General features: G+C 44.7%; 1 protein-coding gene across 6 annotated transcripts; it reads right to left on the bottom strand.

Annotated features, from left to right (window-relative positions):
- Positions 1–1,063: 1,063 nt before the first annotated feature.
- wdr91 (WD repeat domain 91) lies at positions 1,064–14,914 on the bottom strand. 6 transcript variants are annotated; one of them, XM_080476564.1, is made up of 18 exons: positions 14,751–14,914; positions 13,916–14,046; positions 13,474–13,653; positions 13,180–13,387; positions 12,933–13,015; positions 12,430–12,539; positions 6,381–6,552; positions 5,724–5,975; positions 4,767–4,960; positions 4,635–4,689; positions 4,007–4,102; positions 3,688–3,782; positions 2,910–3,063; positions 2,697–2,805; positions 1,796–1,908; positions 1,597–1,704; positions 1,422–1,511; positions 1,064–1,324 (listed from the first exon to the last, which is right to left on the bottom strand). In XM_080476564.1, the coding sequence occupies exons 2-18, from the start codon at positions 14,036–14,038 to the stop codon at positions 1,160–1,162; spliced, it is 2,307 nt and encodes a 768-aa protein (XP_080332690.1). In that variant the 5' UTR covers positions 14,039–14,046; positions 14,751–14,914; the 3' UTR covers positions 1,064–1,159. The 6 variants fall into 6 exon arrangements, with proteins under 6 accessions (XP_080332690.1, XP_080332687.1, XP_080332689.1 ...); XM_080476561.1 differs by having other exon boundaries at positions 1,069–1,324; positions 4,767–4,972; XM_080476563.1 differs by having other exon boundaries at positions 1,069–1,324; positions 4,767–4,972; positions 13,916–14,078; positions 14,751–14,907.
- Between the last annotated feature and the right edge of the window lie 321 nt (positions 14,915–15,235).

The following is a 15,235-nucleotide window of genomic DNA, read 5'->3' as shown; positions in this document are numbered from 1 at the left end:
CAGAGGTTATTTTGCTCATGTGAATGTGGACTTGAGTCCTTGCAGCCAGACTTTTTGTTTTTTTGGTTGAGACATGATTCAGTCATACAGGAGGTTTGTGTTTGATTCCTGGTGGAGTCGCACTTCCCCCCATTGAGGATCATATGACCTCAAGACAAGACATCCATGCAATATCCAGGAGAAAAAGTTTCATTCTGGCTCCCTGAGGACGTTCTCTGGGAGTAGAGAGGCACACAGGAGTGACGTGTGCCGTGGTGAAAAAAACTCCACATTTCCAAAAATGGACTACCGGTACAAAAAGCACATTTCTAACACTTTCCCCTGGGAGGGAAGGTTTGAATTGAAAGGAAAGGAAAAGAGGCTTCCAGGCGACGAGGAACAAAAAGTGAAACGGCTGTCGCTTGAATGAATAACCAAACTGAGAATAGGCTGCAGAAATATTTTACTGTGTTTGTTTTATAACATCCGCATAACATTCATAGTTGGGATATGAGTTTTAGATTATTTAAAGTTCAAGGCATATTATTGCATTGGTAACTTAACATGATCTGCTTTGAGTCATCGTGAGTTTCCCTGAACGCTCGGATGAGTGGGTCGCTTTTAATGTCAGCATGTCAGCATGGAATTGTGGGGCAGCATGATCTCATCTCCTTTGGTAAACGATGCATCAGTGTTTCCTAAGGAGGTTATAAAGGAAGCATTGAGCCTCCTTTCCTTAGCTTATAGAGAATTTGAACGTTCCTGATCATGGCCTTCACTTAAACACTTCCAGGGTTCAGGAAAAGTAGATAGGAAAGGAGATAGGAGGGACTATTTGGACGCACTCAAAGACCATCTTTCAAAACTTCTGATCTCAGCACCGCCCCCTGTGGATACTGCGGGTAGTGCAGTCTGAATCTGTTGGTCATGCGGATGTGATGAGAGCAGAGGACTCAAGTTTCAGTCGTATGACAGGTTTAAAGAGCCTGAATGTGATTCTTCAGTGGAGGTCATGTGAAGGTGTTGTTCCTCCTGGAGGGTTAAAATGTTCACTTACTTCAGCTGTAAAGAAGAGAGCAGCTCTCAGTTGTAACTTTCACAGAGTCTTTAATGACAATTTGAAATCACGCAGGTCTGCTGAGTCTCGACTGTGTGTTGGTCTGAGGCCTCGGCTCCTCCGTCAGGACTTCTGTGCCAGCAGCGTGCTCAGCTTGATCTTCCCGTCCATGGAGGCCGTCAGACAGGTGCCGCAGTCCACCGCCGAGCACCAATCCACCGTCACCACCGGCGCTTTGTGGCCGCCCAGCGACAGCACGCGCTCCAGAGCCGGCTCCCCATTGGTCAGCTGACAGAGCAGGAGCAGAGGACGGCTTCAATAACCCACATTATCACAGGAGTAAAACACTTTAAAGCTCAGCAGCTGGAGGAGGGGGTGCAGGTACCCTGTATATGAGCCCCCCGGAGCTGGAGCAGGTCAGAACGTGCTGCCCCTCAGAATCGAAGGCCAGGAGTCGACCTCGAGGAACCTGAACCTGAACCACAGACCACTCGCACATCAACAGGCTGATCACTTTACTTCTGTCAACGTCAACATCTTAACAGTTTAACAGCTCTCACCTGTTTGTAGCCGCTGTAACCCGACAGGACAAAAGGACCTGTGGCATCCTGAGGTAACATCTGCTCCGACTGCTTCACTCCACAGCGATGGATGTTCCACTGGATGAACTACGGACACACACGCACACACGTCTGCGTGAACCCGCTGTTAAAAACCACCGAACTGAGCACGTGTCTTGTCCGTTGGTCTGGAACGCACCTTGCCGTCCTCTCCGATGCTGAACACGGTGTTTTCATCGTAGCTGAACTCCACACTGTACACTTCTCCATCGTGAGCTCTCCAGCTCATCGCGCTCTCGTACCGCTGCATATCTACAACACACACACACACACACACACACACACACACACACACACACACACACACACACACACACACACACACACACACACACACACACACACACACACACACACACACACACACACACACACACACACACACACACACACACACACACACACACACACACACACACACACACACACAGTTCAGGAGGAAATGACATGACAATTTACACGACAATGTTTTAAGTGAAAACGTATCGTTTTTGTGCTTTAGTTTCAGAAAAATTTGCCGTTGTGAAAACGATGTAGTTTTCATGTTGGGCCACCAGTGGGTACTGTTGGTTGTCTATTGTAATGATTGGATGGTTAGAACGGTGACGGTCAACTATAAAACTACCAAGTCCCAGGAGAATATGGACTGGGGGCCATGACACTCTGGAGGACACGTTAATGTCCTTCTGAGCATGTGCAGAAGAACTATTTACCACGGCCGTGGTACGCCTGCGCAGTAGCAGCGTTTCCAGAAAGTGTCGTTTTTGGCCGTCCACACGATGACCTCAGTGTTCCACGTTTTCAAACAGTTGCGTTTTCAGTGGCTCCGAGCACCGTCGTCATGTAAACAGACCCCCATAACTCAACGGAGGTTTTGCATTTTCACTTGAAATTGTTGCGTAAACGGGCCCGGAGGATAAACTGAAAGGCCTTTTTCGCGGAAGTTAGTTTGCTTTCCAACACTTAGGAGCAGGTTTTGGATCGTAAGAGAAACGGCGAGCAGCAGTTTGAGCGACGGTAGGATGTTTGTGCAGACGGACCGAACAGCCGGATGACTCCGTCTGCTGCTCCCGTCACCAGCAGGTTCCCATTGTGGTTGAAGGCGGTGCAGTTGATGGCTACTGGTTCAGGCTCTAACGAGAACTGGAGCTGAAAGACAGACGGAACCGGTTCATCCCACACTCACTGGTTCTTATAAAACGGTGACACATGCACTGCAAACATGGAAACGTGCTGAACGAGAGAGCCTCCACCTGCTGTTTGACCGTCTTGGTGTCCCACAGCAGCAGCTGGCCCGACACGGGGATGGGCAGCCGAGGAGCCGACTCGGCACTCCCCGATCGACTGAGCGCCGCAGCTGAACACACGAAGGACGAGCCGCTCGGGCTGCACGCCAGGGACAGGATGCTGGCAGCAGAGGAGAGTCTGATCAGAGGTGGCTGGAGGGAATCAAACGTCCTCCTCAATCAGCCCGACATCCACCAGAAGAACAGGGTTACCTCCGGCTTTTTGAAGAGTGAAACGTCTTCACAACGGAACAGGAACCAGTTTAATAACATCGCTGTGCTGCTCTCGTCCGTCGTCTGAGTTCAGTTTGGGAATTAGTCAAGTTTAAAAATAATTTTTTTTCTTCACATTTTTCACCAAATAAAACTCATCTGGAGTCACAAAACATGTTCAACTTTCAAAATAAGATAACAGCTCATACAGTTGTAGTTTTACTCTACTTGATGAAAATAGTTACATAACTACAATTTCAAGCAGGTCATTAACTATTTTAATTGAGTTAATTTTCTTGGGCTATTTGAGCCGTTTTAAAATGCCAATCATTGGAATGTTCTTCCTTTGTACCTTTTATTAGTGTCTTTATATAGTTTTGCACATTTTCTGTGGATTTAGTCATTTTAACAAATTGGAAAACAGTTATTTTTCACGATGAGTTAACCTCAGCTTTTCTTTCTAAATGGCAGAGCCTGAATTCTAGGCCGTATGACTCATTACATTGAAATCACACACACACACACACGTTACCGTGGATGAGTTTCATCAATGTTCATCTCGTACAGATTCTTCTTGGCGTCTGTGTCGTAGAGCCGCACTGTGCCGACGCCACTGCCCAGTAACAACTACACACACACACACACACACACACACACACACACACACACACACACACACACACACACACACACACACACACACACACACACACACACACACACACACACACACACACACACACACACACACACACACACACACACACACACACACACACACACACACACAGAGTTCAGTTCCTCAGTGTCAGTATATCAGAAGCTGCCAGAAGGTTCCGGTCTCGTCGTACCAGCCGGTCGGGTTTTGTGGCCCATTCCAGAGAGAGAAGAGGAGACTTGGACATGATGGTGGCTTTGGTCTGCATGATGGGGTTGAAGGACCACACCTGAGGAGGAGGAGGAAGATGAGTAGGGGGAGGAGGAGCAGGGAAAGGAAGAGCAGGAAGTGGAGGAGGCGAGAAGAAGGCTATAATTCTGTGTTGATTGTTCAGTGAAAGACTTGAAAAAGCTTTCATTCAAGAACAAGTATTGAAGATCTGAAGATGATGGATTGTTCCGCTGCTATAAGAACAGTCTGCTCTTCATCATCTACTGAGCATTAATTAATCTCCTAACCCTTCCTCAATCTCACCCCACACAACCATCCCCTTCCTAATTCTGCTCTAACAAACCACATTAAAGCTTCATTCCAATTATTTCCCATAAACAAACATAAATAAATGTGAAGGGAACATGGCTGTTGTGATTATTGTAGATATGAGTGCTGACACACTTTTGAATATGTCATGTTTCAGACCATTTAAAATTGGATTTGGTGCGATTCTGTAGTTGATTTCTTATCTTCTATTAGTTTTAATTTGTTCTGCTCCTCCACTGGTTTGTCTTTGAAAGTGAGAGAAGGCACAGACACACACTGACCTTGATGACTCCGTCTACGTCCAGGCTGGCCACCCTCCGTCCGGAGCAGTCCACCCTGCAGGTGACGGGAGCTGTAGTGAAGCTTCGGCTGGATGAATGGGTGGGTGAGTGAGTGGAGGAGTGAGGGCTGACCTGCAGTGCATGATGGAGGAGTGATGCTCGCCATACTCCTCCTGGCTCAGCTTGATGAAGGGCTGTTCTGCGCACAGCGCTCCCCCCTCCACTGCTGCTCCGCCGCTCCTGCTGCACGAGGCCTCCGCGGCTTCACCGGACGTCTCGGGAGGAGGCTCGCCCTCCCCGGCCTCCCCAGCCCTCCTCTCCGGTGTCTGAGGGAAGACCTGCTCAGATTAACACCAACCCTCCGTGTCGTTATTTCACACCAGCTTCACGCTCGGAGCTTCTGTCCCGTGACTCCGGGAGTTTTTCAAAACTTTTCTAAAGTTCAGTTTGGAAAAACGATAGACAATAAACGTCTCTTCACCCGAGCTTCAGCTTGTGGACCCTGATGTGTCAGAGACAAACTTTTCAGCCCGTTTTCTTTTTACCAGGTGCTTCGCTGAAGGATCACAGTGGATGAGAAAACGCAAAGCGGCAATTTACAGTCAGACGACAAAGTTTTCAACACTACTCCAAAGAAAGAAATTAAAAAAAGACACTCTTTCACTCCAACTGTGCTCTCATTCAGTCAGAGGGAATAAATCTGGACCTTTGGAAACATCCTTAACACTTTCAGTTTGCAGAGAAAACCAAATGAAACATTTACCTATTTAAAAAAAATCTGGCACGTTGAGGCACAGCTTCCCGTTTCTTCCGCATTGGGACGCTAATTTTCACCAGGTTCACCAGGCAGCACACTCACAGCTAAAGTTACTGAGAATGATACCAAAGTTTACCTTATAATGTAAATAGTCTCCGTACAACTACACCTCCTCCGTAAGGTACAGTGATACATCAAACATTGTTTCTTTATACGACTCAGATTATGTCCAAAATAATCTTTTTATGACAAACAATGGGACAGAACATAAGGACAGAACTAAGGCCTCTTCTGGAGAGAAAATCCAAAGTGACGGAGTGACAGCGGGGTACCAGTGGAGGTTTGGAGAACAGCTCCTTCCTCTCCTTCTCGTGGTCCTGGATCCTCTTGTGTCGGGGGTTCTGGTTTGAGGGCTGCTGAGTTTGGAAACCGGAAGCGTCTCCGCTGGACGTCGGGCCGCTGGACGTCGGGCCGCTGGACGTCTGGCCGCTGGACATCTGGCCGCTGGACGTCTGAGCGCTGGACGTCTGGCCGCTGGCGGCTCGGGAGTCTTTAGGTTGGAGCGTCTCTTTCGCCTTGGCAGGCTGAATCAAACAGACACAGAAAATACTGATCCTCAATAACAGTTGTGGGATGACGTTACGTCTTGCTCCTTTAGGAGGATTTATTTTTTCCTTTTCTGTTCTTTTTCTCTTTCTCTATTTGTTTACATCGTTCAAAAATAAAGAAATTTAAAAACATTTTGAAGCTGAATCCAGGCGTCATGTTCAGTTCAGTCTGAGCAGATTCTTTTCCTTCTATAAAACGGTCACGTCTTTTACTTGAGGACAATAATAAATTAATAAAAATGTTGTGGAGTCCAGAGTGTAATTCGCTCCTGTCCGATACTGTAGATGCAGTATATTCAAGAACACTGGTATTTAAAAAGTTTTTTTTTTTATTTAAATCTTTCCTCTTTGCATCCGCCTTGGAGTACCGGTCTCTCTCACCTGAGTGGAGGACGTGTCCTTCCTGCCGAGGGCCGCCTGGCTCGGGGACGACCCCGGGGGGACGAGAGCCGGTTTGCCGGGAGTGCGTCTGCCCTGCGGGAGGAATGTGGAGAAGAAGTTTCTGGAAGGAGTGGTGGAGACGCTGATGGCCCGCTGGCTGGACACCAAGTCCCTGTGGGGACAGAAGAAGACGAAGTAACAACCTGGCCAATGGTACAGTGTGAATTATCACAATTAAAAAAAAAAAAAAAAGTTTGACCTCGTTTTAATTCAATCTGAGCTGCTTTAATGTTTTTTCTTTTACTCCAATATATGCGTGAAAAAAAAAAAAAACATGACTGAAAAGGTAGTTTGAGATGTAATTAAAACTCAATTTCCTAAATTCAAATGCACAATTTTAAATCAAGTTTTGAGCCCTTGTCAGACTATATATCAGAGCACTAAACACGAAATGCTGTGTTCATGTCTGTTGCTTCAGAGGAAACACTTTGTTCTGTATTTTACAACGAGCTCAAACCACTGAAGAAGTAAAGTCAAAGAACGCACAGGAATATGTTGAATTCAATGTTTAAAAAAACATGACCATGTTTATCCAATTGCTGAATACGTGAAAGCCATTAAACACTTTTATTGGTATATGTGATGAGAGGAGGAAGGCTAAGATAATCTGACATGTTGAGTCAGATTGTGTGAATAACGCACAAACTCTCTGGTTCTCTCTGGGTTTTTTTTTAAGGTCCTCCTGGGTCTCTGGTCCCGCAGGTTTCAGGTCTTTACCTGCTGCCACAGACCTGATCCTACTGAGGAGGTCCTGATCGGAGAGGACACGATCACGGGACTCAGGTGTTTGGTTCCATCGCTTCATGGTGCTCACAGTATCACAATGTTCTCGGACAGAAGCATCATCTTCCTCCTTCATACTGTGTGCTTGATGGAACCATGAACAGAGACATAAACCAGAAAAACAAACTCTCCCAGTCGCCAAGTTCAGATGAAATTTCTTCACAGATCTTGTGTTAATGTGTAAATATCACGTCAGACAAAGTCTTATAATTCAAAGTAAGTCCACACGCTCTTATTCAGGTTTGTGTCTTTCGAAATGAGACTAATCTGCATGTTTCAGCAGCACTGTGTTAAATGGTCGGGGTTAATACAAACGTGCTGTATTAGACTTTAAATATGCATCTAAGAGGACCTTTGCTATAAGAGTTGTGCTAAACATCTCTCGTATTAATAACACAGGTTGTTCAGAATGCATAGAAATGGTCGCAGCGGGCTCTGTGCTGAACTTCAGTTAAAAGCGTCTCTCCTTATTGTGTTGCTTTCATTCCAATATCACTGAGGTGTGAGAGGAAAACGCAGCACACGGTGTGTGGTGCTTTACAATTCTAATTTACGGCAGTTGAGCATTTGATTGTCAGCAAAGTTCACAGTTAAGGTTAGTTTAAATCTTTAGCAGCACTCTAATAGGGCAGTGATGAAACAGCAAAACATCCTAGTTAGTAATTAGAAATAGACTTTGCCTGCGTCCATCTAACATTTCCAGTGAGACGTAGAGAAGAAACCAGCTGCAGTTAAACTCCAAAGAATGTTAACAATAGCAGACCTTTAACTAACAAACCTTTAACTAACCTTTAACTAACTTTAAAATAACAAACCTTTAAATAACTTTTAACTAACCTTTAACAAACAAACCTTTAACTAGCCTTTAACTAACCATTAACTAACAAACATTTGACTAACAAACCTTTAACTAACATTTAACTAACCTTTAACCAACAAACCTTTAACTAACAAACCTTTAACTAACTTTTAACTAACAAACCTTTAACTAACCCTATAACTAACAAACCTTTGAATTACTTTTAACGAACTAACAAACATTTAACTAACCTTTAACTAACAAACCTTTAACTAATCATTTAACTAACAAACCTTTGACTTACTTTTAACGAACAAACCTTTAACTAACCTTTAACTAATCCTTTAACTAACAAACCTTTAACTAATCCTTTAACTAACAAACCTTTGAATTACTTTTAACGAACAAACCTTTAACTAACTTTAAAATAACAAACCTTTAAATAACTTTTAACTAACCTTTAACTAACAAACCTTTAACTAACCTTTAAAACAACAAACATTTAAATAACTTTTAACTAACATTTAACTAACAAACCTTTAACTAGCCTTTAACTAACCATTAACTAACAAACCTTTGACTAACAAACCTTTGACCAACCTTTAACTAACAAACCTTTAACTAACATTTAACTAACCTTTAACCAACAAACCTTTAACTAACTTTTAACTAACCTTTAACTAACAAACCTTTAACTAGCAGAATGTTAACTAGCGTTATGTTTACCTAACAGACAGAGAGAGAGAAAGAAGAGCTGATGCTGGAGTTTCCTGGTGGTTTTCATGTATAAACTGGGTTGGTCACGTCCTCCAAGGCTTCAGGTTTCCACGGTTACACCAAAACTCTTTGCTATATCTCCTGACCTGATTAAAAAAGAATCTATGATTACCGAGACGCAGAATCAAACAAATCCAAAACATCTTTTAGATTTCTCATCCACACGACGCCGCTGCAGCCTGTGACTGAAGGTCAGGACTTCTGGACTCTAGCATCAGGCTGATCCACCGACATGAAACAAGTTTCAGCTTTTTCTTCTACTTCGTAATAGAAAACAACAAATGAGACTGAAAGATTCCAGATTTAAGGCTTGAGAAAGTTTTTAAAATAGTTCTGAATGTACCAATAAAGTCAGAAAACTAGTGAGGACTACATACTGTGTGCTCCCTGTACTCAGTGGAGTCATCCTTAGAACACATCGAGCACGTATTTACTGTGAGAGTCTGTCTTCCCGGAGTTAATCACAATCAACCGGATAAAGTACTACAGAGGATGAATACATCAATACTCAGCCTAGTTGGACTGCTTGGATTGATTGTGATTACTTCTGGTGCTTTTTGTATGAAGTGAGGATTGTCAAGGGATTGCTTTTCAAATGGGATTAAACACACAGTCCTCCCAGGATTTCTACCAGCTCAGACGTTTTCAACGACCCATAACGAGAATGCAGGAGGCAAAACAGCAGCAGGATCTGGAACCGAGGTGCTCCGTACCGTGTTCACACTTCAATCCAACCACAGCAAAGGTCTTTATCGAGACTATGGCGTGATTATTGTAGTTGTCAATGCGTGCGGAGAGTTGTCTTGTCTGGATCTCAATCTGTCGGTCTGAAGTGGGATTTGTCAACGTGTAAAAGAATTTGTCAAAGCGAAGCAGAATCTGCAAAAGTCGTCTGGAATTAGGTTTTCAAATGTGTAAAAAAAAAAAAATCTGCTAATCTCATTCAAAATGTGTACGTTTAATAAAATGTGTCAATACCTCCACAGCCCTGAGCTCAGGCTCACAGGCTCTTTTATCATGGCTGCATCTTGCTCTGCTGCCCTGAGCCTCAGTAGTGATGCTGTCTGCACGCCACCAGGTGGCGCTATGTCCCAGAGTGTTAGAGCGTACACAATGTGGTGTGGCAGGTTGTAGACAAGGAAAATATAGGTTTGGCCTGGAGAAACAATCGACACATATCCTTAAGTAAACTTTCTTACTACGCTGTACAGTGTCAGGAGTGACAAGTAACATGTCCCCTTAAAAAAAAAAAACTTACTCTGGTCCTAATGCAGTGGTGACCAACAGGTCTTTGGGTTAACTTGTCCCTTGTTGTTACAGCCAGCGCACTGGTAAGGCTGTGGCCTCATAGCTGATCAAACTGCTCTAATACCAAGCTGCTTTGTTTTCAATGTGGACATGTCTTCATACTGTGACTTTCACTGGAACCGTCTCTGCGATGGAGGACTATGGCGTCAATTCAGTACCAAAATCACAGACGCATTAAAAACTGTAATGGCGCACAGTTAAGACCGCTCTCTGCGGGCGCGCTGCCTCCGTCTGTGATCTCGCTGTGACCTCCGTGACGGTGACGTAGAGTTTAGTCACTTTGGGGGCGGGCACTGCATTGATGGCCTCGTAATCCCACCCTCCTTTCTGATTGGCCACTTTAAACATTAACTCATAACAATATGCGCGATTATAGTTTTTATGCGATCGTGATTTTGGCACCGACTTGACACCAAAGAGGACTGCTAACATGTGTCCTCCAGCTAAATACGCCCGAGACTCCTCGACTCTCAAAAGACTCTGAAGCATAGCGCCACCCGATTGGCCTGCCGACGGTGTAACTACTGAGGCTCAAGACAGCAGAGGAACGTGCAGCCAGACTCGACGAGCCTGTGAGCCTGAGCTCAGGGCACGGAAACCACCACGTTACAGCAGAAGTTTAGTTAATAGTTATGTGTTAAAAAGGACAAATTGTGAAGCTGCTCGACCCGTATCCGGGGATTTCTCTGTATTTTCAGCCCTTGTTTTTGGAATTAATGCAGATCAGCACTTTTTTTTCTTCTTCACATTTGAAAACGAAACACGGCAATCGAACCAGGTTTCGTTTGAACTGTGACGAGTGTGAACGCTCACAAGCACCGCTCACAAGAACAGGCCCCCCCCCCCCCCCCCCGCCCACTCGTCTAAAGTTTAGAACTTTGATCGGCGAGCACATGTGTTCATGGGGCAGGCGGCTGGCAGGTGGAAACTTGATGTTAAAGTCTTAAAAAAAAACGGGTCATACTGACAAGAAACAATTCATCAGGTGAATTGTTTATTCGGGTACATCAACTGCATCACAGCACACAGTGAAATACTGCAACATCATCAATACGGTCACAATGAGTCAGTGAGAGGCCGTTTAAATGAAGTTTGATAGATACACACCATGGCTTAGTTCAATTTAAAAGGCAAACAATTGTTGCAGGACAACGTTGTAATATAAATACAATCACTTTAAAAAGGTTAAAACAATAAGTCAGGTGTCAGTCTCGAACCACTCATCTCTCTGAATACATTTAAATAAATGTCAGCTTGGGTCACACTTTGACTCACTGTGCTTTAAAAAGGGAGCGCTGCTCGATTTCAATCACATATTTCTTTAAAAAATAAATAAATAAAAAAAGAAAAGACTTTTAAACCACAGAGAAACGACAGTAGCTTCACACTGAGCCACTCGCTTGTGCTTTTACTTCAGAGGACTGAACTCAAAAGTCAGGTTCAACATTAAGGATGATCCTGGTCACTCAAACGGTCCAGGTTCAGCATTTTAACCTGAAACATATTGTGTGTGTTCAGACCCATTTGGAGCTTATAAATAGAATCTTCAATAACTATATCAGCTTTTAACGTCGGAAGTTTGAGGCTCTTTGCTCACTGCCGGACTCTGGAGTTTAGCATTTAGCAATTAGCATCGTCCCTGCACTCTGTGTTCAGACTCAACATCTTCCAGGAACTTCCTGAAGCCTTTAAAGCTTCAATAAGTGAAGTGGGACAGGTCTTTCAGCTCATTGCAGTGGTTGGTGCAGGTCAATATAAGAAGTGTTGACTTGGTGTGGTTGGTGCAGGTTAATATAACAAGTGTTGACTTGGTGTGGTTGGTGCAGGTTAATATAAAAAGTGTTGACTTGGTGTGGTTGGTGCAGGTTAATATAAAAAGACAAACTTGCCCCCAGGTGAAACGAGAGCAGCGCTGTAATGGGGAAAGTGTTTTGCTCACTGACGGTGTGTTTGTAGAGTCCTCTGGAGTCTTTTCTCCTCTTTGAGGTAAAACATCAAGAATAAGGAAACAAAATACAAACCCGCGCTGATCACTAGTTTAAAGACCTATTAAATGCTTTCTGCAGCTCACAACCCATTGTAAATGTTTTCGTACGTGCCACGTTGCAAAGTTGTGCTTGCAGACATGATCCGCCTAAACCCAGACTGTTGTTTTCTAAACCCGCAGCTCACAGCGGCGGCGGAGAGGCCGAGGTCTGTAGTTAAGAGCAGCCGGGAGTCGACTGTTTCGGGACATAAAAATGATTGAAAAGCTCTAAAAGTCGCGTTCGAGGACAGCGGCTGTGTCAGTCAGTGACGGATAAAGAGATGTTAGTGTCTCACAGCTCAGTGTCTCCCAGCCGGTCCATGTTCTGAACGTACAGCGGCAGCTTGTGGTGAACCATCGCTTCTCCCTCCCTCTGATCCCGACTGTCAGTCTGCAGGGCAAAGAGCTGACACACACACAAACAGACACACACACAATTAGATAACACATTCATCTGAGAGTTTTATTTTTAAATAAACGCAGTAATAGTCATTGGAGTCATTTCAACTCACACCTGGTGTCCAGGTTACCCGTGACACCAGTTCTGTTGGTAAGATGTAGACTGAGGAGAGCTGCCACATGAGGCTCATTCTGCTCTGAATCCTCAGTAGAAGATGTTTTTTACATTCTGGACTCTGATGAGGCTTTACAGGCAAACTAGGAAAATGTCCATTCTGAGTCTGGTTCTACAGGTTTCTCCTATATTTTTTTTTCTTTCTTTCTCCTGCTGTGGAACAGCTGTTTTGTCTCTATGAAAGTTCCTTGAGCTCTGATGGACTGAACCCAGTTGTCATCTCACCAGCTGACGCAGTTGTTCGTTCTCCTCGGTGACGCCGGTCATCTTCTGGACTTCAGCGTCGAAGCTCAGCAGGACGGGCTGAGGTGGGACACAGTTAAAGACTGAAACCAGTGAAACCAGGAAGCCATGGAGCACACATGAGAAAGCACTGTGGATCGTGTTCGGTCGGGACTTCGCCACATGTTGGAAGGTATTTTCCGGAGCGCTGCAGACACGCTGAGGTTCGACAGACCGAGCTGAAGGATATGCATACACTGGAACAGCACTGACAGGAAGTTGTGGAGTGAAACCAGGAAGGTGTCGGCCCACTGGCGGGAGAAGTAAGGCGCAAAGGAGGGGTTCTGTTCAGGGGCGGGGATAAACGGCAGGATGAACCAATCGCGCCACTCGCCTTGACCTTGCAGCTCCAGCGCCTGCTTCAGGAAGAACTCCTGCGTCTTCTCCAGGTTTCCTCTCTGGAAGGACGACAGTAGCAGGTGTCACACGTCCTCCTCGCCGACACGTAACTGTGTGTGTGTGTGTGTGTGTGTGTGTGTGTTACCTGGATTGAGTTGATGACGTAGTATCTGTACAGGCTGGTTCTCAGCTTGTTGACCGTGGACCTGTAGATGTCCTCCAGTCTGCAGAACAGACGTCTGTCCAGGTACAGCCAGTACTCCTTCAGGCCCAGCAGGTCGAAGCTCTGCACCAACTGCTGCAGCTGATCGATGATTTTATCCACCTGCAAGCACAGGGACTCCCTGAGTTCTCAAACATCTGGTCCTTCGGCCAAAGTGGGGCAGTGAACATAATCCTAACTTCTCTTTCTAATTTCAGTATCAGACATGAAACCAGACAGTGTCATCTGGAAGCACAAAGGCTTCAGCATTAGTATTAACGTGTTCACCAAAAGTCATATTGTGATTTCGTATGATTCTCTTAATCAATGTTTCGCGGTTAAATCCCGTCGTGCAGCCTGTGTTGAGAGAAAAGACGTTTCTCACCCTGAATCCTTTCTCCTTGTCGGCTTTTATCTCACTGTCCAGGTGCTTCAGCGTGCCGGTGAAGCCGCGGTAGATGAGATACTCCCTCACGTGTTCATCTGTCCTCTCCACCGCAGAGCCCATGATCGCCCCTGAGGAGCCAGGGAACACACACTCACACACACTGTCCAGTAATTCACACTGCACACACACTGTCCAGTAATTCACACTGCACACACACTGTACACACTGTCCAGTAATTCACACTGCACACACACTGTACACAGGTTACACCAGTGATTCACAACCCAGAGTGCCCATCCAATGGATTTCAGAAATGTTCACAGACAGTGGTTTACATACAGACAATGGTTCTCTGAAGCATTGATGATTACATGGAGCGATTTCTACAAGTCAATAATCGAATGAAGTTTAAACTATTAAAGTAGAAAGAATTAATAATCTATATTTGACGTTTTCTGAGACGTAATTTCCCAAAGATTAATCAAATATGCTCTTTTATTTCAGTATTTGAAATAAATACTTTACGGAAAGGTCTTTATCACCGTTATTATCATCATCATCATCCACAGGTCAGGGACATGGTGAGGTTGTACTGAGGTTTGTTGTGGCTCGTGTTTTAAACATGTTATTATTGTCAGTAAACACAATATATTTCAAGTGTTTCCTTTGTGGATGTAACTGTGTTTGTTTCAGCTCTGGATCCTTCTCATCCAAACTGCACAAAGTTAAATAGAATAAAGCAGAAAACTCTTCCACCGTTTGTGAACACATGAACCTGATGTGAAAGAGGCTCGGTGTTCAGAGAGAAACGTTACATTCAGACTGAACTCACCTGATGATGAGGATCTCTGCAGATTAAAGAGTTTTAAAGAGAATTTCTAGTTTTTTCACAGGAAAACTGTGAAAAAAAGTTATTTAACGAGTAGCGGCTCTGCTCCTCCGTCGCATTTTAATCCAACACTTCCTGTTTTTCCTCCTGACGGTCATGTGACAGTCACGTGACGAGCTGACCGCCTCCCTTTTTGCCCCCTGCTGGCCGTGGCCGTGAACATTTCCAACTCTCGTCTTTATAATTCTCACTGCAAACTATGGGTATATCCGAATAGTCCCTCCTGTCACCGTTCCTATTTATTTTTCCTAAACTCCGGAAGTGTTTAAGTGGCGGCCATGATAAGGAACGTCCGAATTCTCGATAAACTAAGGAAAGGAGGCTCAATGCTTCCTTTAGAACAGTGAGTGTCCAAACCCCTGGAGGGCCGGTGTCTTGAATGTTTTAGCTCTCTCCCTGCTTGAATGTAATGATGATGTCATCACCAA

This window comes from Lipophrys pholis (genome assembly GCF_963383615.2).
Source record: "Lipophrys pholis genome assembly, chromosome: 12".
In the NCBI taxonomy this organism is placed as follows: Eukaryota; Metazoa; Chordata; class Actinopteri; order Blenniiformes; family Blenniidae; genus Lipophrys; species Lipophrys pholis.
Note: the sequence above shows the minus strand (reverse complement) of the source record. Positions and strands in the feature narration are given on the sequence as shown.